General features: G+C 47.0%; 1 protein-coding gene across 1 annotated transcript in view; it reads left to right on the top strand.

Moving 5' to 3' along the window:
• rxfp1 (relaxin family peptide receptor 1) overlaps nucleotides 1-26,149 on the top strand; it is a 231,763-nt gene that overhangs the window by 121,568 nt on the left and 84,046 nt on the right. Inside the window, exons 8-9 of the mRNA XM_072495784.1 lie at nucleotides 18,150-18,221; nucleotides 18,319-18,393. Of these exons, the coding sequence (XP_072351885.1) occupies nucleotides 18,150-18,221; nucleotides 18,319-18,393 (147 nt within the window). The remainder of the gene's footprint in view (nucleotides 1-18,149; nucleotides 18,222-18,318; nucleotides 18,394-26,149) is intronic.

Below are 26,149 nucleotides of genomic sequence, written 5' to 3'. Positions count from 1 at the left end.
CGTTCAGGGTTCTTTGGATATGCACCCCAAGGTCCCTACAGTTCACTGTATTTTCCTATGTTTTGTTAGTCCTCCCAAAATGCATCACCTCACACTTTTCAGGGTTAAATTCCAAATCGCCACTGTCTGTCCATTTGACCAGCCCATCTATAGCATCCTATAATCTAAGGCTTTCCTCCTCGCTATTGACCACACCATCAATTTTCATGGCATCTGAGAACTTCCAGATTATACCCCCACATTCATGTTTAGATCACTAATGTACATTACTACTTCCGTTCTAGATTCTAAATTTGGTGGTGGGCATGGAAGTAGGAGGGATTTCCACTGGAGGAATGGGACAGCTGACCGCGCACAACCTTCCCCTGTTCGGCTACATTTCTGTAGAAAGCTGTGGTGGACACATCCAATCATTAATGGCCTTCCTTAGTGAGTTTTTATTTTGAGTTAACATGCTGGTGAAGGCAAGTTAGTCTTTACTGCAAGAGAGATATGAGTGTAGGATTAAAGAGGTGTGTGTGCAGTTGGCTGTCACATGGAGATTTGTTGGACTTGCTTGTCTCCTTATCAAGGTTGGCAATAGACTTCACAAAAAGAGTTTTTGCCCTAAGTGCTTTGGACATCATTGAAGGACTGGGGTCTTAGTCCATGAGGCAAGATAGAGTTAATAGGATGGGCCTGTGTGTTGGACCATGCCGAGGACTGTGAGGCTGCCTATGAGGAGCATCAGCAATCTAACAGGGCTCTGCAGGGCCCATGCAGGAAAAATGTTTACCTTGGTTGGAGTGTCTAGAATGATGGATCACAGTTCATAGCTCCCCCATTGGGAGCAGGTTGAGTGTAACATAGTGAACCATGCCAAGGTTAGATTTGATATTGTTTCCAAGTTGTCATGCACATAGACTTTGTGAGGGCTTGGGGAAAATCTAATTTCTGCTTTCAGATGCCCAAGCTTGCAGGAGAATGGAGTGCTTTGCAGGTTCTAATGTGTACATTTACCACTGGAGCTCCATGTATCATTACATTTTGGCGCATGCCAAGATCATTATTATTAAAGATTATTATTATTATGCAAGGGATTGATTCACATTGACCACAATCTTATAGAGTCGTAGAGTTTTACAGCACATGGGCTATGGGCAACGCAGGCTGGGCCAGCATTTATTGGCCATCCCTGAGGGAAGTTAAGAGTCAACCACATTGCTAGATGTCTAGAATCACAGTAAGTAGGGAAATTTTATTCAGCTACCATAATTCAAGGGCTATTAGAGCAAAGTCTAATGCTTATAGCTAAAAAGGAGCCGGGGCCTGCCAACCAGCAGAGGATAGAAAACCAAACAGTGAAGGAAATGTCTCAGCGTCTTTCTCTGCCTGTATCTGTTTGCTGTCAGAATGTCACAGACCTCACGACCACATCGTACCTCTGCAATGGCCCCATGACATCCTGGTCCCTGTTGTTGTGTTCTGTGATAGAACCGTCGTAATGATGTACACAGAACGTCTGGTTGTTTAACTAGAAAGATGGTTTATTAACAAACACGTGGAAGGATGACTAACAGATTACTGTACAGACAGTGGCTACTAAATTAATTCAGTGAATTCTCCTGGAGCTACTCTAAGTGCAACCATCCTCTTGTACGTCTTACTACCAACTGGCGGGTATCTCAAGTCACGTGATAGATGTCTTGACGCCACCAGCTGGTTGGAGGTCGCATTGCTAACTATATACAGACATATCACCACACCCTTTATCACCATCCCTTTCACCATCCCATTATCAGAGGAGAGACTTTGCTCCTCCATGTCTCGCTCAGCCAAGACCCCCCCCCCCCTTCTCTTAATTGCACAAGGTTGCAGCGTTCAGCAGACAAAGATGCTCCAGGACACTCCCTGGAGAGGATTTGAGAGTCTTGTCTGAGCAGTGCAAACATCTGAACCTCAGCTTTAGGAGGTCTATTGAGGTCTGTTCAGTTGTGGATCTGGTGGAGGCATGTGGATTATTGTAGTTCTCCTCAGTAGATATGTGCGTGCGGCAAAGTAATATCGTCAGCTACAAATTCTGAGGGCGCCCAAATAGTCAGCTCTGCAATTGCCAAGATCGTTCAAGAAACTGTGGCACCTGGGAGATGGCCAGAATGTAGGATTCGTGACTGCTCACTGGGAACCAAGCACAAACCTGCAGGATTTGCCTTCTGTGATCACATTTCAACTGCACATTGAAAGAATGGAAACTTTTCCCAGTGAAGAATGTAACTGGCTGTTGCCAGGGAGCTATCAAGGCCGCACGTGCCATCAATAGCCCCTTGCACTTGTGGGAAACCTGAGATTGCTGCAAAACCTGAGATTGTTCTTACAGCCTGGCTTTCAGGATCGAGGTGGGATTGGTGTGTTCTGTCACTTCCTAGATCCAATTGTGTGCAGCTAACTGGGAGATGCCACACAGATACCCAGTGAAACCCTGGAAGGAGCCACTAGCAAGGAAGGTTATGGTGGCAGTGATCTTTAATGTGACCATCATCAGATTGCCTCCAAGTCAAGAGGCTGCAAGTCATCATGGAAAAACCGGCAGAGGTGAGCCATCACATTCCAGGACATACAAAGGTGCCTCCAGCATTCCCTTTTGCTCATCTGTAGATAGCTGCACCACCTGTAATATACCCATGGTCGGGCCAATGCTTACTGTCAGACTGGCCCTTGGTCACCAGCAGCCTGACCTTCTTGAGTCTCCACAACCTCATTCTGCCCAGGCCATTGCTCCTCCTGGTTCTATGCCAAGCTGCAAGGGGGTCCTCCTCCCCCTCCTCGGGACGAGAGCGAGTAGCAAGGTGAGGTTGCTTGGAGCCTGCATCATTGGCCTCAGTGGATCTGTGAAATAATTTTAGCAATTAATTGGGGAGGCGGTAATGTAGTGGTATTGTCGCTAGACTAGTAATCCAGAGACGCAGGGTAATGCTCTGGGGTCCAGGGTTCGAATCCTGCCAGGGCAGATGGTGAAATTTGAATTCAATAAAAATCTGGAAGTAAAAGTATAATGATGACCGTGAAACCATTGCCAATTGTGGGGTACTGAGAACGTTCCCCAAAGTTTTCCAGCCTGGCTTGGGTACAATTAAAGGGATCATGGCCAAGATCCAGGTGGACTCGGAGGCCCAGCCCTGATATTTTGTGCCCGCCTGATTCCCTATGCTTTAGTGAAGAAAGTGGAGACCAAACTTCACCGTTTGGTGAATTTGGGCATCATTAGACTTTTGCAATTCGCCGATTGGTCGGCATCAGTGATCCCCGTCATGAAGCCGGATAAGAGTTCTGTGGAGTCTTAGTGGAGACTATAAATTGACAGTAAATGCAGTTTTGAGGGTTAGCACTGCAGCCTCACGGCACCGAGGTCCCAGGTTCGATTCCGGCTCTGGGTCACTGTCAGTGTGGAGTTTGCACATTCTCCCCGTGTTTGCGTGGGTTTCGCTCCCACAACCCAAAGATGTGAAGGCTAGGTGGATTGGCCATGCTAAATTGCCTCTTAATTGGAAAAAATGAATTGGGTACTCTAAATTTTTTTTTAATGTTTTAAAAAGATAAGAGGAAATAAGTTTGGTGGGGCAGGAGCATGCTGACACAGTGTGCCTGCCGGGACAGTCCTTCTTTGGATTTTTGGAAATAGGTAAAAGTGAGCTGTCCAGGGTTGGGAGACTGTGAGGTTGGAAGCCATAGTGGGAAGGGATCTGGAGGAAATGAGGTCCCTAACGGTGTTGGAGATAATGGCTTGATGTTCAGTGGTCTGGTCATGGTCCAGGGGAAGATAGGAGGAAGTATTTGTGGTGATATGCATCACTGTAAATACACAAGGACTAAATAAACACTAGAGGGAGCACCAGAGACATCATGACACACAGACATTCAACCAATAGGTCAGTAAGATAGGACATGACCAATGGACAGTCAAGACACCCAGAGGTGACACTACCACAAGGGGGCAACCCATATAAAAGGACAGGGCACACATGCTCTTTCTCTTTCCACAGGTGACACTTAGAGAGAAGGACGGGGCAGATTGGAAGCATCACACCCACCGCATGGCTTAGAACAGACTGGTTAGTTAGACTGAGTTACTATAGTAAGATTAGCAGGAGAGTTTAACTCAAGTAGGAGAATTGTTAACTGTTCAATAAATGTGTTAAACCTATCTCCAAGTCTGAACCTTCCTTTGTCAGAGCATACACCAAGGAAGCAGCTTATGCTACATGAAGAAGCATAACACAACATGGTTCCAGGAATGCCTGTTGAATCTATATAGTTCAACTCAACATATCCGTGACTACCAGCAACAGATTTGAGATCTATATGGTAGCATCCGACCTAGATGGCGTGGCCGATGCTGAGAAAATAGTTCTTCTACTCACTATTGCAGGTGAACGTGCAGCAGAAATCTTCAAGACCTTCAAGTACTCCAAAGGTCAAGACAAGAGAGACTTCCAGACAGTCCTGGACAAGTTTGAAAAATACTGCGAGGAAAACACAAAAGAGAACAGTAAAAGGGGCACCTATACTCACCACGAGGCCAACGTGGGCTTGCAGCAGAGGAAAATGGCAGTTTTGAGTGGCAGCCATCTTGAGAAAGGAGCCGCACATGCGCAGTTGCCCTGAAGACACGAACCAGCAAAACAGTGTCTTGCGCAAAGAGCGCACATAAAAGGAAGTTCCGTTTTTGCATGCGCGAGAAGCCGCGCATGCGCAGTTGAGCAAAGTGCGCTTAGTACAGGAAAAGCGATTGGCGCATGCGCAATCCATTCCCACGCTCTGCGTCACAAGCATCATGACGTCAGAGGCCCCGGACCACGCCCACTTAAAGGGGAAATGCCCGAAAATAAGGAAGAAAAATGTTAAGCCGTAAAACACAATTCTTTTACCTGGAACGACAGCACAATGCCTGAATTTCGACCAGTAGCTGAAAGTAACCTCCGCAGAACCCTAATTGCAACAAGCAATTAGTGCCGCCCACAGGAATGATTTGGTCCTTGAAGATTACGACTCAGACGTTGATTTCTTCTTTGGACTTCGCGAGCACAATGACAGCTCCGACACAGAAAGTGATGATATGGTCCTTGAAGACTACGACTCGGAAGATGGTTTCATCATTGGACCTCAGTACCAAATCCAAAACGCAACGAGATGTGTTGTACAGTGAAGAATCTGACACAGCCATGGATGGGTTCTTCGGATTTGAGGATCCTCAGCCCAGCACGACGACATCCTAACCCAGAAGTACAGGATTCTGCTGCGGCCTGACACCAAGAGACAGAGAGCGGTACAAGCCCACAGAGAATGGCCTGATGCCAAGAGTCAGAGAGCGGTACAAGCCCACAGAGAGCAGCCTGATGCCAAGAGACAGAGAGAGGTACAAGCCCACAGAGAGCGGCCTCACGCCACACCAGTGGTCCACGCACCACAAAGAGACCCTGACTCCGCACAGAAAGCGATGACAGACTCCACAGCGAGGCCACTGCACGTCTCCACACAGAGAACACATAAAGACGCCACAGCGAGACCACTGCACGACTCCGTTGAGAGCGCACAGATCGACTCCACAGCGAGACCACTGCATGACTCCACACAGGGAATGATGCCAGACTCGACAGAGAGAGCGGTACAAGCCTCCACAGAGAGCTCGTTGACAGACTCCACGATGGAAGCAACACAAGACTCCAAGGCGCAGTCCTTGCATGAACAAGACCATGAAGGTCTAGCAACCTTATCTGAGCAACCAGCTGCAGACGGTGCAAGTCTGCCACGCTCAAGTGCACAGCAAGACGACTATGACAGTCTACCACGCTCACGTGAACAACAAAAAGATTATGACAGTCTACCCAGATTATTTGAGCCACCAGAAGAAGACTCTGACAGTCTACCCAGCTCATCTAACCGACAAGAAGACACTGAAGGTCTACACACTGTATGTGCGACAAGTGACAAAAGCTTCACAATTCCCAGACAAGATGTGCGACATCTCAGCGAGACTGACAGACCTCAGCTAGTATGTACAGAGGCACTCGACAATCAAAGTGAGGTTACTAGTGATTCCAGTGACACCACGTTAATTCAAACCTCATCACAAGAACATGCATTCCTGAACGTTTTGACTCCGGACGGGTAGCATCAAGACACCTCAGATGATTCAAGTGAACCTGAAATGACTCCAGACGGGGAGCATCGACAAGCCAAAGATGATTCCTATGAACCGGACATAACTCCAGATGGGGAGCGCCGAGGAATCGGAGACGGCACGCTCAATGAAACAGCAGATGCCACAAAGGACACTGATCCAAGTAACTTTGTGAAGGACTCGAATTCTCCACTCAGTGTGGTTATTGAGCGCAACAAACGTACAAAAACAACAACAAAGACAACAACAAGAAGCATACCAAAGGTTCCAACGTCAACAACAAGCACGACAAAAACAACAACGCTGGAACAACGACTGGTATGACATGGTACAACTCTGCAAATGCAGGACAATGTAACAGCACAGCTCCTAACACTGGCAAGAGTACAGACATACCATGGCATGTTAACGCATCTTACAAATTCACGTTTGGTACACTACAGACAAGCACACCAACTTTCAAGGCAGCTGACAAACGGCATCAATATCGCAATCACAAGAAACAATCGTCGGACAACACAGATGACATACTGCATCCCTACCACAAGCATAGAGAAAAGAGTCCAAATCAGACAGCGAAGTGATTTGACCATTTGCACACCTCCTGATGACTTCTTGGTTCCTTAAGCACAGGGACACTGACGGCGTTCACAAGGAAATGACAACATCAACATCGACATTTCAATAACAAAACAAGAAAGCCACTCGACCATATTGAAAATGAAAATCGCTTATTGTCACAAGTAGGCTTCAATGAAGTTACTGTGAAAAGCCCCTAGTCGCCACATTCCGGCACCTGTTTGGGGAGGCTGGTACGGGAAGTGAACCATGCTGCTGGCCTGCCGTGGTCTGCTTTCAAAGCCAGCCCTTTAGCCCTGTGCTAAACCAGCCCCTACTAATTCATGAACATTGGACTCATACATATTATTTGGTATTGTGCAATCATCACTGTCATCATGATTTGTACGTGTCATCACTTATCTACCTATTTTGTTCAATTTTCTTTAACACTGTACAGAAAATATGTAACACGAGAAAAGGGGGGATGTAGTGATAAGCATCACTGCAAATACACAAGGGGTTAATGTAGATACACTAGGACTAAGTAAACACTAGAGGGAGGACCAGAGACATCATGACATACAGACATTCAACCAATAGGTCAGTAAGGTAGGACACGACCAATGGGCAGTCAAGACACCCAGAGGTGGCACTACCACAAGGGGGCAACCCATATAAAAGGACAGGGCACACATGCTCTTTCTCTTTCCACAGGCGGCACTTAGAGAAGGATAGGGGCAGATCGGAAGCATCACACCCATTGCATGGCTTAGAGAAGACTGGTTAGTTAGACTGAGTTACTATAGTAAGATTAGCAGGAGAGTCAAACTCAAGTAGGAGAATTGTTAACTGTTCAATAAATGTGTTAAACCTAACTCCAAGTCTGAACCTTCCTTTGTCAGAACATACATCAAGGAAGTGGCTTATGCTACATGAAGAAGCATAACACAACAGTATTTATCTTGAGAAGAAAGTCCTCACGGAATGACATCACAATGAATATGCACAAGGGTCTCCAAGAGTACACCTGACTCACCTTCAGATTATCCTCAGCGTGTGTAGTCACCCAGTGCATCATAGTGAACAACCTGTGCGGATTGCTGCGAGTTGTGCTTTACTTAGACAACATGCTCATCACGGGGACCACGATCAGGAGCATTTACAGAACCTCGAAGTGGTGTTGAAATGCACTTCTGAATATGGGGCCCCCCTGTACCATATGAAGTGTGTGTTTCACACAAAAGAAGTTGTCTATTTGCAGTATTGGATGGACCAAGATGGCCTTCACCCAGTCGCCAAGAAGCTGAGAGCCATCAAACTGGCCTCCACCCTCCAGGACGCCATGGAGCTTTGCTCTTTTCCTGGATTGGCCATTTATTATGGCAGGTTCATTCTGAATTTGGCAATCATCCTCGCCCCCCCCCCCCCCTTCATTTGCTCCTCAAGAAGCGCCAGCCTTGGGTGTGGAGCAAGGCAGAGGATGAGCATTTAAAAAAGTGAAATGGCAATTGTCCTCTTTGGGTTTGTTGATGCTTTTCAATCCTTCAAAGCCATTATTCGTCACATGTGATGCACCGCGTATGGGATTGGGGCAGTCCTGTCTCACCGGATGAGTGATGGCCGTGGACATCCGATCGCATTTACCTCAAGGATGCTGGCTGTAGCTGAGTGAAAATACACTCAAATAGAAAAGGAAGGTCTGGCGGTCGTATTTGGAGTGAAGCGATTTTATCAGTTTGTCTGTGGCCGCCATTTCTGTATCATCACGGATCACAAGCCGTTGCTGGGACTCTTCTGTGAAGACAAGTCGATCCCACTGATTGCTTCCACAAGAATGCAACGCTGGGCCTTGTTATTGGCTTCTTACGAATACTCTTTCGAGCACCACCCAGGGACCCAGATTGTGGATGCTGATGCATTGAGCCATCATGCCCGACATTGTATGGGAGTACAAGCTCCCCCCTCCACCTGCATTGAGGAGCAGGGGAACTCCATTTAGCATTGTTTCAAAGGTCAACAAGTAAGGCACCGACCAGAGAGAGAGACCCAGTAGGGATCTACTGGGAAGGGTATATGAAGTTATTGTAAATAAATCTAATTTTTTTATTTTACTCGGTGTGGACTCCCGTGTCCTTATTAAATCAAGGAGGAAGTCACGCTCATATGGTGCATGCCACTTACATACAGTCATGGATATCAATGTTCGAATTTCAAACTGACAGGGAACATAGTTTCAAGGGGAAACTTAATTCCGACGAGGTGGCCTTTCAATGGGCAAGATGACTTGCTAATGCATACAAAAGGGCTTCCTGACATTGGTCAGCAGGAAGCTTGACCACCTTTAACCCCTCTTTAAGGTCCCAAGAACAGAATTCCTAAAGTTCATCCATCAGGAAAATGGTATTTGGCTTCCGACTGAATTAAGTTCCCCCACCCGCCAAGCTTCCCTCTGTTGGTGGGACTGGAAGATTCTGCCCAGTGGTTATAGTTGCTGGAGCAAAAAACATTTCATCAAAGCCAGTTAAGGTATTGCTTACTTTTGTCCATGAGCAAATAATGCATATGACTCCTGGGTGTTTTGTCTTTTCTCCTTCTCCAAACACAGAGTTTTTCTTTAATATTACCTCTGACCCTTCCACAATTTGGAGCACTGAGTGACCACGAAGGAGTGCTGCGTTAACAAAGTCCTAAGTTAAAGAAGTTGGTGCAATGGAGAAGGTGGCAATATTCCTTTTAGGCTGCAGGCCTCTCACATTGAGATCTAATTGAGGTATACAAGATGCGAAACGGTATGGGTAAAGTAGATGTGGAGTTGATGTTTCCTCTGGTGGAGCATTTTAAAACGAGAGGCCATAATCTTAGAATAAGAGGTAGCAAATTTAAAACCGATTTGAGGAAAAACTACTTCAACCAAAGGGTTGTGAATCTGTGGAATTCGCTACCACAGAGTGCGGTGGATGCTGGGACAGTGAGTAAATTTAAGGAGGAGTTAGACAGATTTTTAATTGGTAATGGGTTGAAGAGTTATGGAGATTGGGCAGGATGGGAGAGTTGAGGCCAGGGTGGGATCAGCCATGAGGGTGTTAGGCTCGAGAGGCTAAATTGCCTCCTCCTGCGCCTAGGTCATGTGTTCTAGGGAGGAGATGCTCTGGCTGATTTAACAGTACAGCTCTCGGTGTGTAACATTGTAGGCAGCAAATGAGGAACATATCAGCCATGATAGAATGACGGAGTAGACTCGATGGGCAGCCTAATTCCGCTCCTATATCTTATGAACTTATGAACAAGGTACTGTATGTGTGCAGCTACACAAGAAAAATTTAAAGGGCTTGCATATCTAAACAAATTACCCACACTGCAAAACAATTTGAGGGTATGTCGGAAGAAGAGGCTGCTTTTTATTACCTCCAGTAGCTGGTGAGTGTTTTTATTTCACTGCAACCCATCCATTTTTTCCAATTACATTGGGCTCTGATTTTTTCTTAAATATTTTATTCAAATTACTTTTAGTTAATTGATGTATTTTAGTCAGAAAGTGACCTTTTATAAATATTGACATTTTCATATTAATGCTGACACTTACCAACAGAGCATGCACTGGAGATTCTCCCCCTCATGGTGTGGCACTAATAAACTTAGCTTTTTAATTTTGTCACTTAACTAGGGAACTGTATCTAACTATTACTTTGCTAAAGTAGTAACAAACCAGCTAAATCACTTGCTTACTAAAGTAATTGATTCAATTAAAATGAACTAATCAAATAAATAAAGGTTGGATAGACGTGGTGTGCCATGGCTGCAACATTTAGGCATTTGTGGAGAGGGGTGTGATCCCAGAAAACCATATCATTGGTCAGTGTCTTCAGCTCAAGGAATTTCAGCTTAGGGTTTTGAGCTGGAGTCCAAGCTGCAGATATTGTGGGGCATCAGCGAAGGGGAGAATCAGTTGCCACGATGGAGAGGATGAGCAACTGGGCATACAAGAGTGACGTCTGATACATTGATGGGAAAAGGGTTTGTGCAGAAACGTGACCAAATGTGTTCTCCATTGCAGTTCCTCACAACAGGGACAATAGGAACAGACAGCATTCTTGCAGCTCCATCACCCCCTCTAAGGACGATGAGACAGAATATTCAGAGGATTCACCATTATGTCATTCCCTTGCACCCTCCACCAGCACAGAGACGTTCAGCTTGGTGGGTAGGCGATGGGGCTCTGGGTAACAATCTAGTGAGCACATCACAGACAGATCCCCACAGTTGCCCAGGTCCATGACGGTTGGAGGGCTGCTGGAGCCGGGACCCATGCTGAGCCCCAGGCTGATGACATGCCCCTGGAATCGGTCCTAAGAAACCAGGTCTGAGATGTAAGGACGGGTGGGGAACATGCAGTGAAGCCTGAGGCTATCCATAGCCTTGAGCAAAAGGGGGGGGGGGCGTGTCCAAGTTCTGAATGCTATCATGGCTCCATAATGTGAACGCTTGTCTCCTTCCTTGGAAAAACCGGTGCCTGCCATGGAATGTCAGTTCCAGCTGAGCCCGGTGGCTGCTGGATGTGTTCAAGCCTGCATTCCGTTACCCTAGCTTTGGGCTCAGTTAGCAGTGTCTGGGTCAGAGGGGGGACCGGCCATTTTGATCTTCCTTCTCCCGTTGGAGCTGCAGAAAGAGCGGCTGCAATGGTTGCAGAAGCACTCAAGAAACAACTGATGCATGGGTGTTCAAATTTCAGTACAAGGCAATGGCTGGTTAAATTTCAGCTGCAGTAAAGAGCAACCATGCATCTGCAACGGCAGAAGTTTTCACAGTGCGGGGCACGCTCCACGGGGGTTGCGGGCAAGTTCCGGGAGGGTTGCAGAACGAACGGTTGCAGCGTTATGTGGTGCTCCTGATTGCAGAGGACTCACCCACCGGCCGCTACCAGCTTTCAAATTGAGAATGGTGGAGGCTGATACCGGTTTTTAAATGAGAGCTATGCAGTCTTCCGGCCAGAAGCGGCAGCAGTCAGCAGATCATGTGCCCTGTGTGTATACATGATGCCAAGCACCCTGTGTGTACATGATTTTGGCATGAAATCACAGAGCAGAACTTCTTCCATTTTCTTGCTGCTAGCAGGCAAGGCAAGACGACTATAAAGATGAATCATTTGGTTACAAGGATGAAACAGCCAGAGACAAAAGTAGGCAGTGTACCTACTGGCCAGGATTTCACATCTGAATCTACTGGAGGGAGCTGTCAGGGGAGTCTATGGCAGAACAGAGCAGTGCTGGTGTTAGCTCTGTACAGAGCTCCAGGGCCTCTGGTGAACAGCCTACATTCCCTGCAGAGAAAAAACTTAAATGAGGAGCATAGCAGTATGAAGATGATTTCATGAGGTATGTCTTTGTTAATTGTGCCAATGCAAATCAGGTTGCAAAGCACATGAGTGTTATATGCAGGGAAGTGCTGGCAAATGAGAGTTTAAAACCCTCAATAACTAAAAGGCATTTGAAAACTACGCATGTCGAGTTTCAGGACAGACCTCTTGATTTTTTTCAAAGTATGCAGCGACAGAACCTAAATCATCAGCTGAATCTCTTACCAAAAATGTAACATTGAATGACATAACACAATTGGCCCCATACATGGTAGCTTTCTGTGTATTTAAAGAGAAAATGCACCACATTATAGCAGAGAGATTAATTCTTCCTGCAGCACTAGACATGGCTCATATGGTCCTAGATGAGATGTCAGCTGAAAAACTGAAACGCATCCCACTTAGTGATAACACAGTGGCTCCCTGCGGTATTGCTGCAAATTTAGAAGTCTAGCTTATTTTGCATTTAAAGTCAGCACAGGAGTTTCAATACAACTGAATGTAAGTGCAGACGTTTCAGATTGTGCAACATTGCTGGTTTACATTAGGTATATTTGGTACAATGCATTTGTTGAGGATTTGCTGTGCTGTCTGTCATTACCAACCCACATGCCTGGTGCAGAGATTTTTGAAGCATTGAATAGTTACGTGGTTGAATAGTGCGGGCTCGACTGGCTTCATTGCAGAGGACTCATAAGTGATGGGGCAGCCAACATGACTGAGAAACACAGTGGAGTTATAGTATTAAGGAGGCAGCTCATCAGGACATTGTTTGGAATCATTGTTTTATTCATCGCAAGGCATTGGCATCAAGGAATTCCATCCGATCTTGAAGTGGTTTTGAAATTGAAAGGAATTGTGAAACTTGTAAATTTCATTAAACGCAGTGCATTCAATACCAGGCTTTCAAAGCTCCGTGTTCCGATATGGGGGCTGAGCACACACATTTATTGTTCCACATACAGGTACGTTTGCTGTCAAGGGGTCGGATCCTTGGCCGAGTTTACGAACTGAGGCATGAAATCAATGCTTTACTCGTTGAGAAATCATCCCCTCTGGCTGATTCGTTTGGTGATGAAACCTGGATGCTAACTATGTCTTACCTTGCAGACATCTTTTCAATTCTAAATTAACTGAATCTCAAATTGCAAGTGAATGATGATGATGGCTTTCGGCACTGTGAAAAAATAGATGCTTTCCAAAAGTAATTGAAAATTTGGCAAGTGCGAGTGCAAAGCCAAAACTGCTACATGTTCCCCTCACTGCTACAACACATTGAAGACAATGGTCTTAGTAAGGGAACTGTCAATAGACTGGCAAGCCTTATTCAGTCGCACAGGCTGTGCTGATCAACAGTTTTTGTCACTACTTTCCAGAGAAGTTTCAGATTTTGAAAGCAAAGAGGTGGGTGAAATATCCCTTTGAGTTTGAGACCCCAGAGTCAAATATTAACTTACAGCTGCCTCCGAATGAGGAGATTGAACTTCTGCACCCCACCTGAGACATTAAAAACATGCCACAAGTCCATGAGGTTGCCTGCCTTCTGGAGTTGCATCTCCGAGAAGTATTCAGTGCTGAGTAAAACAAGAATTGTGTTGCTATGGCCCTTCAAAACGACCTACATGTGCAAGTTGGATTTTCCATTCTCACAAAGATGAAGGCAGTACAAAGGAACTGGCTGAACTCTGCACCTGATATGTACATTGCCCTCTCCTTCTGTGAACTTGATTGGAATGAGAACATGAGGACCAAGTAGGCTCATCTGTTGCATTAAAGGTAAGTGGAAGTGGCGTGTATCGTGAAGGTCGGCCGCCGTGGGTTGTGAACGTTGGCCGTGTGAGTCCCAAGGGTCAGTCAGTTGGCAAAAAGTGGGTCCCAGGAAATAAAGTTTGCAAAACACTGTGCTGCAGCGTAGTCGCTTGCAAAGCTTTTGATGAAGAGAATGTTGATGACATCTTTCAGTCTAGTTCGACTGCATTTGACTGTTAAAATTGAATGCAAATGGTTGATCAAAATACACAGTTTAAGAATGTGCCAATGTTGCAATGCAATGATAAATCCTTCAGTGCCACAATGTACTCATCAACTCTTTCACCGAATTTGTAGCATTTTGCTATCCCTAGTGGTCTAAAGTTGAAATGTTCCTCCAACTTGATGATGAATTTTGAATGGCACATCTTTTGTCTTCTTGGGAGCAAGGTTTATTAATGTGATGTACACTTTCATATCAATCTCTTGTAAGTATCCTGCTGTTTAATCCCTGTCTGTTCCCCTTTCCTCCTTTTAATTTCCGTTAATCTTTTCACTCTTGCCATTTTTTGTCCATGGATGGTTAATGCCTTCAAGACCAAGCAGCTTACCTTTCATTTTAAAACAGGAAACTCCAGCAGGATGTGCTGTTTGGTCTGACATCAGTGATGTCCCGGACTGACTGGCTTGGCTGTTAGCCAACGAGCTATTCCCCAAAAGTCAGGTTCCTCACAAGGACAGGCAGTGATTGGTCAAGGTTGGCTCAGTAAAAAGCCTCCATAGTAGTTTACCGTCCCTAAAAACGATTTGAGTTCAGTTGTGTTTGTGGGGACAGGCACCTCCATTATCGCCTTCACCTTGTCTTCCACAGAGTGTAATCCTTGTGCATCGATATGGTGCCCCAGGGAGGTCACCTCAGTGGCTTGAAAGGTCCACTTCCCTTTCTTGAGGCGAACGTCAGCCTCCTGAAATCTTTAACATCTCTTCTAAGTTTGCCTGATGCTCGCCTCTGTCGATCCAGTTATAAGGACATTGTCAATGTATACTACAACCCTCCGGTAGCCCCTGTAGCAGACTCTCCATTGTGCTTTGGAATATTGCACATGTCGAAGACATACCAAAAGGCAAGCGCGTGTCCTGGAATAGACCTTTTTGTATGTTTATCGTGACATAACCCCGGGAAGCATCATCTTATTCAAGTTGCTGGTACGCGTGATTTATGTCCAGCTTTGGTAAGGTTGACCCGGTCCGGCCAGCTTTGCATACAGGTCTTTAATTCTTGGGATTGGATATTTATCCAGTTTTGCAGTCTGATTAACTGTTAGCTTATAATTGCCGCAAATGAGGATGGTGTGTCTGGTTTCAAGACAGGTACTGCAGGTGCTGCCCGTTCTAAGAACGGAACTGGCTGGGTAATATCTAACTCTTCCAACCTAATAATAATAAGAATAATCACTTATTGTCACAAGGAGGCGTCAATGAAGTTACTGTGAAAAGCCCCTAGTCGCCACATTCCGGTGCCTGTTCGGGGAGGCTACTACGGGAATTGAACCCGCACTGCTGCTTTGTTCTACATTACAAGCCAGCTATTTAGCAGTGTGCTAAACCAGCCCCAGAAATAGCTGGCTTGTAATGCAGAACAAAGCAGCAGCGCGGGTTCAATTCCCATACCAGGCGCCGGAATGTGGCGACTAGGAGCTTTTCACAGTAACTTCATTGAGCATTCTATGCTCATTTAGAGCAGGAAACCAACAAACCATTCTCGGACACACCTATATCTACCGTCACAGCTTCCGAAGTCAGATCGGCCTTCTTGAAAGTGAACCCTTGGAAAGCAACGGGTCATGATGTGGTCCCTGGTCGTGCACTCAGATCCTGTGCGGACAAACTGGCGGGTGTGTTCGCAGGCATCTTCAACCTCTCCCTACTCCGATCTGAGGTTCCCACCTGCTTCAAGAAGACTACCATCATACTGGTGCCAAAGAAGAACCAAGCAACATGTATCAATGACTACCATCCGTTGGCCTTGACATCTAGCGTTATGAAGTGCTTTGAGAGGTTGGTCATGAAGCACATCAAATCCATATTCCCAGAATACCTTGATCCACTGCAATTCGAATACCCCCACAACCAATTCACAGCAGACACCATCTCCCTGGCCCTACACTCATCCCTGGAGCATCTCGACAAAAAGGACTCCTCCGTCAAACTCCTATTCATTTATTACAGCTCCGCCTTCAACACCATAATCCCAGCTAAGCTCATATCAAAGCTCCAAACCATAGGACTTGGCTCCTCACTCTGCAACTGGATCCCCAACTTCCTGACCCATAGAAGACAATCATAAGAACAAACAACAACACCTCCTCCACAATAGTCCTCAACACCAGGGTGCCACAAGGCTACATACTTAGCCCCCTACTATACTCCCTATACACACATGGCTGCATGGGAAAATTTGGTTCCAACTTCATCCACAAGTTTGCTTATGACACAATTGTAGTGGTCGGATCACGAACAACGATGAGTCGGAGTATAGGAGGGAGATAGAGAACCTAGTGGAGTGGTGTAACGACAACAATCTCTCCCTCAATGTCAGTAAAACTAAGGAGTTGGTCATTGACTTCAGGAAGCAAAGTACCGTACACACCCCTGTCAGCATCAACAGTGCATAGTGGAGATGGTTAACAACTTCAAATTCCTAGGTGTGCACATCACCATCAATCTGTCCTGGTCCACCCACATTGACGCTACGCCTATATTCCTCAGGAAACTAAGGAAATTCAGCATGTCCACATTGACTCTTACCAATTTTTACAGATGCACCGTGGAAAGCATCTTATCTGGCTGCATCACAGCCTGGTATGGCAACTGCTTGGCCCAGGACTGTAAGAAACTATAGAGAGCCCTGAACACGGTCCAGTCCATCACGCAAAGCAGCTTCAGCCCACTGACTCTGTCTAATCCTCCCCATGCCTTGGGAAAGCGGGCAGCATAATCAAAGACTCCCACCCAGATTAATCTCTCTTCCCGCCTCTTCCATCGGGCAGGAGATACAAAAGTCTGAGAGCACACACAAACAGGTTAAAAACAGCTTCTTCCCTGCTGTTACCAGACTCCTGAATGACACACTTATGGACTGAACTGATCTCGCCACACATCTTCTCTACTGAATAGTACTGCACTCCGTATGTCTGTGTCTATGTATTTACAGTGTGTGTTTATCGTATGTCCTATGTTTTCTCATGTATGGAACGATCTGACTGGACTGCGCAGAACAATACTTTTCACTGTACCTCAGTACCCCACCGGGTCGGAGAATCGCCGGAGGCCAGCGTGAATCCCGCCCCCGCCGTGTCCCGAATTCTCCGCCGCCGGAGATTCGGCGGGGGCGGGAATCGCGCCGTGCCGGTCATCGGGGCCCACTCTTTTTCTTCCGCCTTCGCCATGGTCTCCACTATGGCGGAGGCGGAAGAGACCCCCTCCATTGCGCATGCGCGGGGATGCCGTGAGCGGCTGCTGACGCACCCGCGCATGCGTCGCCCGGCGACGACCTTTCGGCGCCGGCTGTCGTGGCGCCAAAGGCCTTTCCCGCCAGCCGGCGGGGCAGAAATCACTCCGGCGCGGACCTAGCCCCTCAAGGTGAGGGCTTGGCCCCTAAAGGTGCGGAGAATTCCGCACCTTTGGGGCGGCCCGACGCCGGACTGATCCGCTCCATTTTTGGCGCCAGGTAGCGGACATCGCGCCGTTTGCGGAGAATCCCGCCCAGTAAATCAAATCAATCAATCAATCAATAATTCATGCCCAAAACTCCCACCTTAAGCATAATGTTGGCTTCTAGCTGGTCATTGTTGGCTTCTGGCAGAGGCAGCACGGTAGCACTAGTGGTTTGCACAGTTGCTTCACAGCCCCAGGGTCTCAGGTTTGATTCCTGGCTTGGGTCACTGCCTGTGTGGAGTCTGCACGTTCTCCTCGTGTCTGCGTGGGTTTCCTCCGGGCGCTCCGGTTTCCTCCCACAGTCCAAAGATGTGCAGGTTAGGTGGATTGGCAATTCTAAATTGTGCAAAACGTTTGTGTGGGGTTACCGGGTTAGGGTGGACGTGTGGGCTTGGGTAGGGTGCTCTTTCCAAGGGCCGGTGCAGACTTGATGGGCCTTATGGCCTCCTTCTGCACTGTAGGTTCTGATTCTATAATGGTTGTAGTTTGTCCCAATCATTCTATTTGAGACTCTTGGTCCTTTACTTGATAAAGGCTAGTTCAAATGTCTATCTTTTTCCAGAAGTCCCCTTGGTTATGCAGGAGTAACTTCTATCCAATTCATTCTTTCAGAATTCTTGAAAACAATAGAATCCAGAAGATTTCTCCGAAAACTTTCATTGGCCTCAAGTCGGTCGTTCTCCTGTAAGTTCTGATGTTAACCTATACATTGTCAAGCAATTTAAATGAAGGTCCATCATTTATTGGTGTGAACTGACTGCTGATGCCTCTATTTTTCTAGAGTGCTGCTGAACAATTCCTTTCATCAGCTGCCTGCTAAACCGATCTGTCAAGAGATGCCCAAATTAAACTGGCTGTAAGTACCTCAGTTTTAATTCGGAGCTGCATTGAGGTTTCAAGCTGTTTGCTGACTGTGTTTAGCTGTCAGTTAAAAGGAACGAGAAATAATCAAAAATCGTGTGCACACCACAGAAAAAGTTACTGATGTCCCATTTAATATTCCTCACTTCTGTCTTGGTCAGAAAATCATGCACGTTGTTATTACCAATGTAATAAAGTACTCTTTTAATAACGTTTAGAGGGCGGCCTCCTACTGGTAGCAGGAAATGAAGGTAGGAGGGTGCTGTTCATTGTTCGGGAAGTTGAATGTCCTGATGCCGAGATGATAGTAGTGAATTGAGGCTGCGGCGATTTGAAGGCCAATCGAGCTCCCTGGCAGCAAGCAAGGGGAATTATATTTCAAAATATATTTTATTCCAAATAAACAACATTCCAAACAAAACAACAAATAACACCTCAAAATAAACATGTCACACAGTTTGTCAATTTTCCACCTTTATCACCCCCCCCCCCCCCAACCTCGCCGTGACCCCCGCTGGCTCTGCCGACCTCCAACTCAGTAAAATCCGTCGCCGGGCAATCAGAGAGGTGAAGGCCACGACATCGACCCCCTTACCGCCAGCAGCCTCGGCAATTCCGACACCCCAAAGATCGTCACCAAAGGGCACGGCATCACCCTGACCCCCATTATCCCAGAAAAAGTCTCCAATACTGCCTCCCAGAAACTCTCCAGCTTTGCACACCCCCAGAATATGGGGGTGGTTCACCGGCCCCCTCCCACACCTCTCGCATACATCCTCCACTCCCGGGGAAAACCCACTCCTCCGGGTCCGTGTCATATGGATCCTGTGCATACTTTGAATTCGAGAAGGCTCATCCTCGCACAAGGGGAGGTCGAGCTGACCCAATGCAGGGTCACTCCAGGCCGCCCCATCCCATCTCGATCCCTAGCTCTTCCTCCCACTTCCACTTAATCCTTTCCACTAACATCTTCTTCTTCCACCCCCAACCACCCATAGATTTCCCAATCTCCCCCCCCCCTCAGTCATCCGGAGCCAACAACTTTTCTTATGTTTACTCCGGTAACTGATGAAACAAGGGCAAAGTCCCGCACCTGCAAATATCTAAACTCATTGCCCCTCGGCAGCTCAAACCGTTCCCGCTATTCCTCCAACCCTACAAACTTATCCTCTACAAACAGGTCCCTTACCTGCTCTATCTCTTCACCACGTCATCTCCCATACATCACATCCATCCCTCCAGGTATGAACCTATGGTTTCCACATATTGGGGCCAATATTGACACATGTCCTGGTTTAAAATTACTCCTCAACTGTTCCAAATTTTGATCAATGACATCACAACGGGGCTGCTAGTAAACCTCCCCGGAGAAAACGGGAAGAAATACGTCCCCCTGCAAGAGGCCTGCTCCACCTGTACCCAGTGTGACTACTCCCACCTCCACCACCACCCCCTCCAGCCCCCCGGCCCCTACCCCCATCACTGTCTCACCTTCTCAGCATTTGCCGACCAATAATAATGCAACAGGTTTTGGAGTGCCAGCCCCCCACCCGCCTTCCCTTCTGCAAAAAGGCCCGACTAATACTAGTCTTGATTGCCCAAACAAATTCAGAAATCAATTTATTCACCCTCCAGCCAAATGCATTGGGACGGAAAATTGGAAGAGATCGAAAGATAAATAAAAATCTTGGTAACACATTCATTTTCACGGTCTGTAACCAAAATGACAAAGGGTCATCTGGACTCAAAACTTTAGCTCTTTTCTCTTCCTACGGATGCTGCCAGACCTGCTGAGATTTTCCAGCATTTTCTTTTTGATTTCAGATTCCAGCATCTGCAGTAATTTGCTTTCAACCCGATCATAGGCCTTCTCCATATCCATTGATAAGATCACCTCCAGCACTGTATACGGGGTCATAACCACATTTGACAGTGCATTATCTCCTGCAGCCCCAATGGCACCTCCAAAGCCTGCCGCTGCGCCTCTGGAAACACCTACCCATCCAAAAAGTGCCCCATATCTGCATCCTCCCTCTGAGGCTCAGATCGATCCAACTCATGGTAAAAGGCCTCAAACACCTCACTGATTTTCCCACCATCCTCAACTGCACAATTTCCTGTGCTGCTGCCTACTGCCTCAGCTGGTGGGCGAGTGGGCAGCTAGCCTTTTCCCCTTACTCATACTGAACCGCCCTTAGGCGGCGAAGCTGACCCACCACCTTCCCGGTTGTCAACTGATCAAACTGCCCTTGCAATGGCTTCCTTTCCTCCAAAAACTCCCCAGTCGGGGCCACCAAGTATCTACGATCCACATCTACAATAACTTCCAACAACCTCTGCCTCTCCTCCCTCTCAAATTTGTCCCTGTAGGCCTTATAAGAAATAACCTCCCTCTGAACCAGTGCGTTCCAGAACGTGGCTGCAGAAACCTCCTCGTTTTGATTAATCTCTACGTAATTCTTTATTGCCAATGCCACCTTATCACAAAACTTTTTATCTGCCAAGAGCGTCAAAACCAACCTCCTCACTGGTCTCTGCACCCATCCCATCTCGAACCTTACGTCCATAAAATGCGGCATATGGTCCAAAATTACAATCCCTGCATACTCCACCCCCATGATACCTGACAGTGCCACCTTTCCCGCCACAAAGAAATCGATGTGTGAGTATACCCAATAAACATGCAAGAGGAAGAAGTATTCCCTCTCTCCTTGGTGCCTAAACTCCACTGGTCCACTCCCCCAATCTGATCCATAAATACCCCCAACTCCCTTACCATCCCCGACCTAACCATCGAATTGAGACTAGATCTATCCACAATTAAAATCGCCCCCCATGATCAACTAATTGGGATCCAAGTCCGGGATGGACACTAACAGCTTGTTCATAAAGTCTGCGTTGTCCCAGTTGGGCGTGAACACATTCACTAAAACGCCGATGTCCTGCTAAAATCCACTCACCATCACAAACCCAGCCCACGGATCCCGCACCTCCCTGACCACCACAAATTCCGTCTTCTTACTGAACAGTTTCACAGCCCCACTCAACTGAGAATCAAACCCCGAGTGGAACATCTGCCCTACCCATCTCTTCCATAACCGTATCTGATCTCTCATCCTTAGATGTGTCTCCTGCAGTAAGACCACATCTGTCCTCAAACTCTTTTGGTGCGCAATCGCCCAAGACCGTTTAATCAGACCATTTAACCCGCACACATTCTCTGTTACAATCTTCACCAGGGGTTTCTGACCTCCCCCTCTGCTAAGGTACACCATCGTCACCTAACCCAAACCCTGCCCAACTATCCGTCCATTCACTAACCTGGGCCCATCCAAAATGGCCGCCCCTCCATCCGCACTTAATCATAACCAAAAAAAAATTGTGCCACCAGCCCACTCCCCTCACCCCCTCCTCACGCCCCCGCACACCCCTTCTCACACACCCCTCCCCCACTCAGGCTACCAACTGCAGCCCCCACCCCCCACTGCTTCCATTCACTAGCTTACCCTGCTAGCATGGTGACTTGCTCCTGGAGGTCCAAACAAAGGACCCCACCCAAACCATCCAATCTACACATCTCCCCACTCTGCTTACTCCATACAGTCCCCCCTTCGACCCACCAATACCAAACTACGCTGTGGAAAAAAACAACAGACTGTAAACCTAATATTACATGTACATAACCATCTTTAAAAAGTATCAATAATAACAAAGTAACAACAGTGAAAAGCACACATAAGCTGAAACACATCACATATCAAGTACAAACAAAGACTGGCATGAACATAATAAGTCATAATCCATGCAAAAGTCCCAAATTAGCCCTCCCCAACCCATGCTCCTTGACAAAGTTATTCACCTCATACCTGCCCTGGAAAGTCACCCAAGTTTGGCCGAGTACAGCACCCCAAATCGAATCTCACCACCTTGGCCTAGTTAAACCCCACCCATCATTTGGCCATGTCAACCCCAATGTCTTGATAAATCCGGATCCGATTCTGTTCCGAGCCTCATTCTCAAGTCGCCTTGGCCTACCTCAGAATCTTTTCCTTGTCCTGGAACTTGTGCATGCGCACAATCACCGCCCGAGGTGGCTATCCAACGTATATTAAAACAACTTTATTACTAACACAGTATTAAAATAACTTTAACAACACACAAGAAAATTAGCTTACACTTACCCCTTAAACAATATTAATCAATAAAGTGACACAATAACACTTAACCGCTATCTTTACTTTCACTCAAACAACAAAACCATCTCAGGGTACAATCCACTTTTAGATAATAGTAATAATAATAATCCTTATTATTGTCACAAGTAGGCTTACATTAACACAGCAATGAAGTTCCTGTGTAAGTCCCCTAGTCGCTGCACTCCGTCGCCTGTTCGGGTGCACTGAGGTAGGGAGAATTCAGAATTACCTAACAGTACATCTTTCAGGACTTGTAGGAGGAAACCAGAGCACCCGGAGAAAACCCACGCAGACACAGGTAGAACATGCAGACTCCTCACAGACAGTGACCCAAGCCGGGAATCGAACAGGGGTCCCTGGTGCTGTGAAGCAACAGTGCTAACCACTATGCTACCGTGCCACCCAATACAGTTAAATACAGTTCGCAGACTCAGCAATACTTACTGTAAAGAGATGTCTTTTGAGACTGTTTGGAAAGATGGACTTGAACCCTGTGAAACAATGCAGAATCTCTGGCTGTATTTCTTCAGGAACTGCTTCCCAGCTTGCCTTTCACCCACAGATCAACTCTGAGTCTGAACACTTAACTGCGTCAGGCCTTGGTTCCTCCCATTTCACAGTAACTTCGCTGCAGAGTTAATGTAAGCCTACTTGTGACAATAAAGATTATTATTATAGAATTACAACTACATAATCTTACTAAACTGAATACAATGTCTCTAATTAACTACTCTGCAGGGAACCCTCTTAATCTCATTAAAGGTCCATTAGCCCAAACTTTTATGATGCTTTAATTGCACATCTGGCTCAATAAAAGCCTAGCTGTCTTGAAAGCCAGGATTTTTAAAAACACTACTGCAGCAGACATGCACACGCTAACCCAGGTTTTTAACCCTTGCAGCACCAAATACATATAATACAATATATCTGAAATTCCTACATTCAGAACACTGAGGTGGATCGTGATGAACACACAATGTCTTGTGGGGCACAGAGAGAGGTAGTTGGACTACACAGGGAAGGTCAATATCTACAGATGGGAGGTGAGGTATGACTAGAAGGAGATCCAGAGTTATAGTGGGAATCTCAATGGGGAGATCCTGAGAGTCGAGAGTAACAGAGGGCAGGTCAATAGTGCTGGAGTGAAGCTGCTGGAGGGAAGATCAAAGGTGACTGAGGGAATGGGCAGGGTGATGGCTTCAAGCTCCGGGGTCAATGTGGGAGTGCGCAGGCTCTTGGCTGCGACAACATAAAGAGGTTTCCAGAGTACGGGTTGAGGATGGGCGTCGCCACAGCGGGGCGGTTGGAGACCAGGGTGTGGCTGATGCAAAGTATAGGGCTCCCCATTGGTCAAAAGTTCTCAGGCCAGGTGAAAGGGTCTCCTGCTGCCATCACTGATAAACAGGACCTCCTGCTGTTCCTGCTTACACTGGGGGTGAACCTGCAGCGAGGCATCGCTGAACCACGGGATCACTCATTACACCTGCCGTGAGACATCACTCCAGAATGGCAGCTGGTAGCAGCTGTTAAAGTTAAACTAGAGGTTAGGAGGTGAGGGAGGGGACAGCTCAGAAAGCTCTAGCAGCAGCCGTTGTCTCAAGGTGTCCGTTCCCACAGTCAGGCTGCCGCTGCTGAATTATGGAGAATGAATGAATGCCTGTCTGGTTGCCCTTTAGATACAACAGCCTGACCTTCGACCCCATGAGGCAATGGTGAGGTCAACAACCTTTTGCTCACCCCGCCACATGATTGGCTGGGCACCTTTGTCAATGAATATCTCCCCTCTCAGATGCTGAAATTCTGTACTCAGCAAAGGACTCATTTTCATCCCCTTGCATCCTCACCTCAATGAATTTCAAGCTCGGCACGATGCTGAACTCTTCTTCCATCGCATTCATCACCCTGCTCACATCTTTGGGCAGGAAACCTCCCGTATTCAATGGATTCTGTCACCCTCCTCCAGTATTCTCCCTCTACCTGGACCCCTCGCTTTGGCCTCCAACTAGCTCTAAATCTTTTTATTGAGAACTGTAGCATGACATTGGCCTTCTCAATTTCTCTGCCCACTCACCCACTCTAACCTGCTTACCTGTGAACTTGCTGCACTCCATTCTCTCAGGTCAAACCCTGACTTTGTTATCAAACCTGCCGAGAAGGGTGGTGCTGTTGTTGTCTGGGGTACTGACCTCAACCTCGCAAACACTTCCTCCTACGACCCCCAGACCATTACCCCACCAATGAACATCAAGCCATTGTTTACAGCTCGGTCACTGACCTTATCGCCTCTGGTGACCTTCCCTGCACAGAATCCAATCGCATAGCCCCCCCCCAGCCCCAGACAGCTTGCTTCTACCTCTTTCCCAAATTCCACGAGAGGGCTGCCTGCGTAGACCCATTGTATCAGTCTGTCCCTGCCCCATGGAACATATTTCTTACTATCTTGACTCCATTCCCCCTCCCCTTGTCCAGTCTCTTCCCACCTATATTTACAATTCCCCTGATGCCCTCCGTCACATCAACGGTTTCCTTATTCCTGGCCCCAATCGCCTCCTCTTCACTGTGGTCGCCGAATCCCTCTACACCGCCATCCCCCACCAGGACGGCGTGAGGGCTCTTGACATCTGCCTTGAACAGAGGCCTGAACAATCCCTGCCTGCCACCACCCTCCCTGAACCTGTTCTCTCACTCAACAATATTTCCTTTAATTTGTCTCAATTCCCACAAATAAAATGTGTTTCCATGGGTAACAGTTATGCGGTGGTGTGTGTGGAATATTCCTTATTTCAGTCCTACTCTGGCCTCTCCAACAACTCTTTCTCCGTTACATTGTTGACTGTATCGATGCCGATTCCACGCTCGTGTCTGGACCTGGAAAGTTTTATCAATTTTGCTTCCAATTTCCACCCCTCTCTCACCTTCACAGGTCCATCTCCGACCTAACCTTCCCTGACTTCTCTGTCTCTAATTCTGGTGCTAGTTTGTCCACCAATATTCATTACAAACCCACTGACTCCCACAACTATCAGCTCTCACATCCTGCTTCCTGTAAAGACTTAATCTCATTCTCCCAGTTTCTCCGCCTCAGTCACATCTGTTCCGATAATGACACCTGCCAAATCAGTGCTTTTGACATGTCTTCCTTTTCCTGAACTGAGGGTTCCCTCCACTGTGATCGATAGGGCTCTCAACCTTGTCCTGCACCTTTGCCCTCACCCCTCCCCCAACCTTCCTGAATGATGATAGGGTTCCCCTTGTCCTCAATTTTCATCCCACCAACCCCGCATTCAAAGAATCATCCTCTGCCATTTCTGTCAGCTCCAGCATGATGCCACCACCAAACACATTTACTCCTCATCCCCTTGTCCGTAGAGTCCATCCCCTCCGTGACACTCTGGTCCACTTCGCCAACATCCCCAACTCTTTATCCCCTTCCCACAGCACCTTCCCTTGTAATCACAGAAGATGCAACACTTCCCTCCTCATTGTCCAACGCCCCAAACACTCCTTTCAGGTGAAGCAACGTTTCATTTGTACTTTCTTCAATTTAGTCTACTG

Source organism: Scyliorhinus torazame, chromosome 3 (assembly GCF_047496885.1).
Source record: "Scyliorhinus torazame isolate Kashiwa2021f chromosome 3, sScyTor2.1, whole genome shotgun sequence".
Lineage (NCBI taxonomy): Eukaryota > Metazoa > Chordata > Chondrichthyes > Carcharhiniformes > Scyliorhinidae > Scyliorhinus > Scyliorhinus torazame.
Note: the sequence above shows the minus strand (reverse complement) of the source record. Positions and strands in the feature narration are given on the sequence as shown.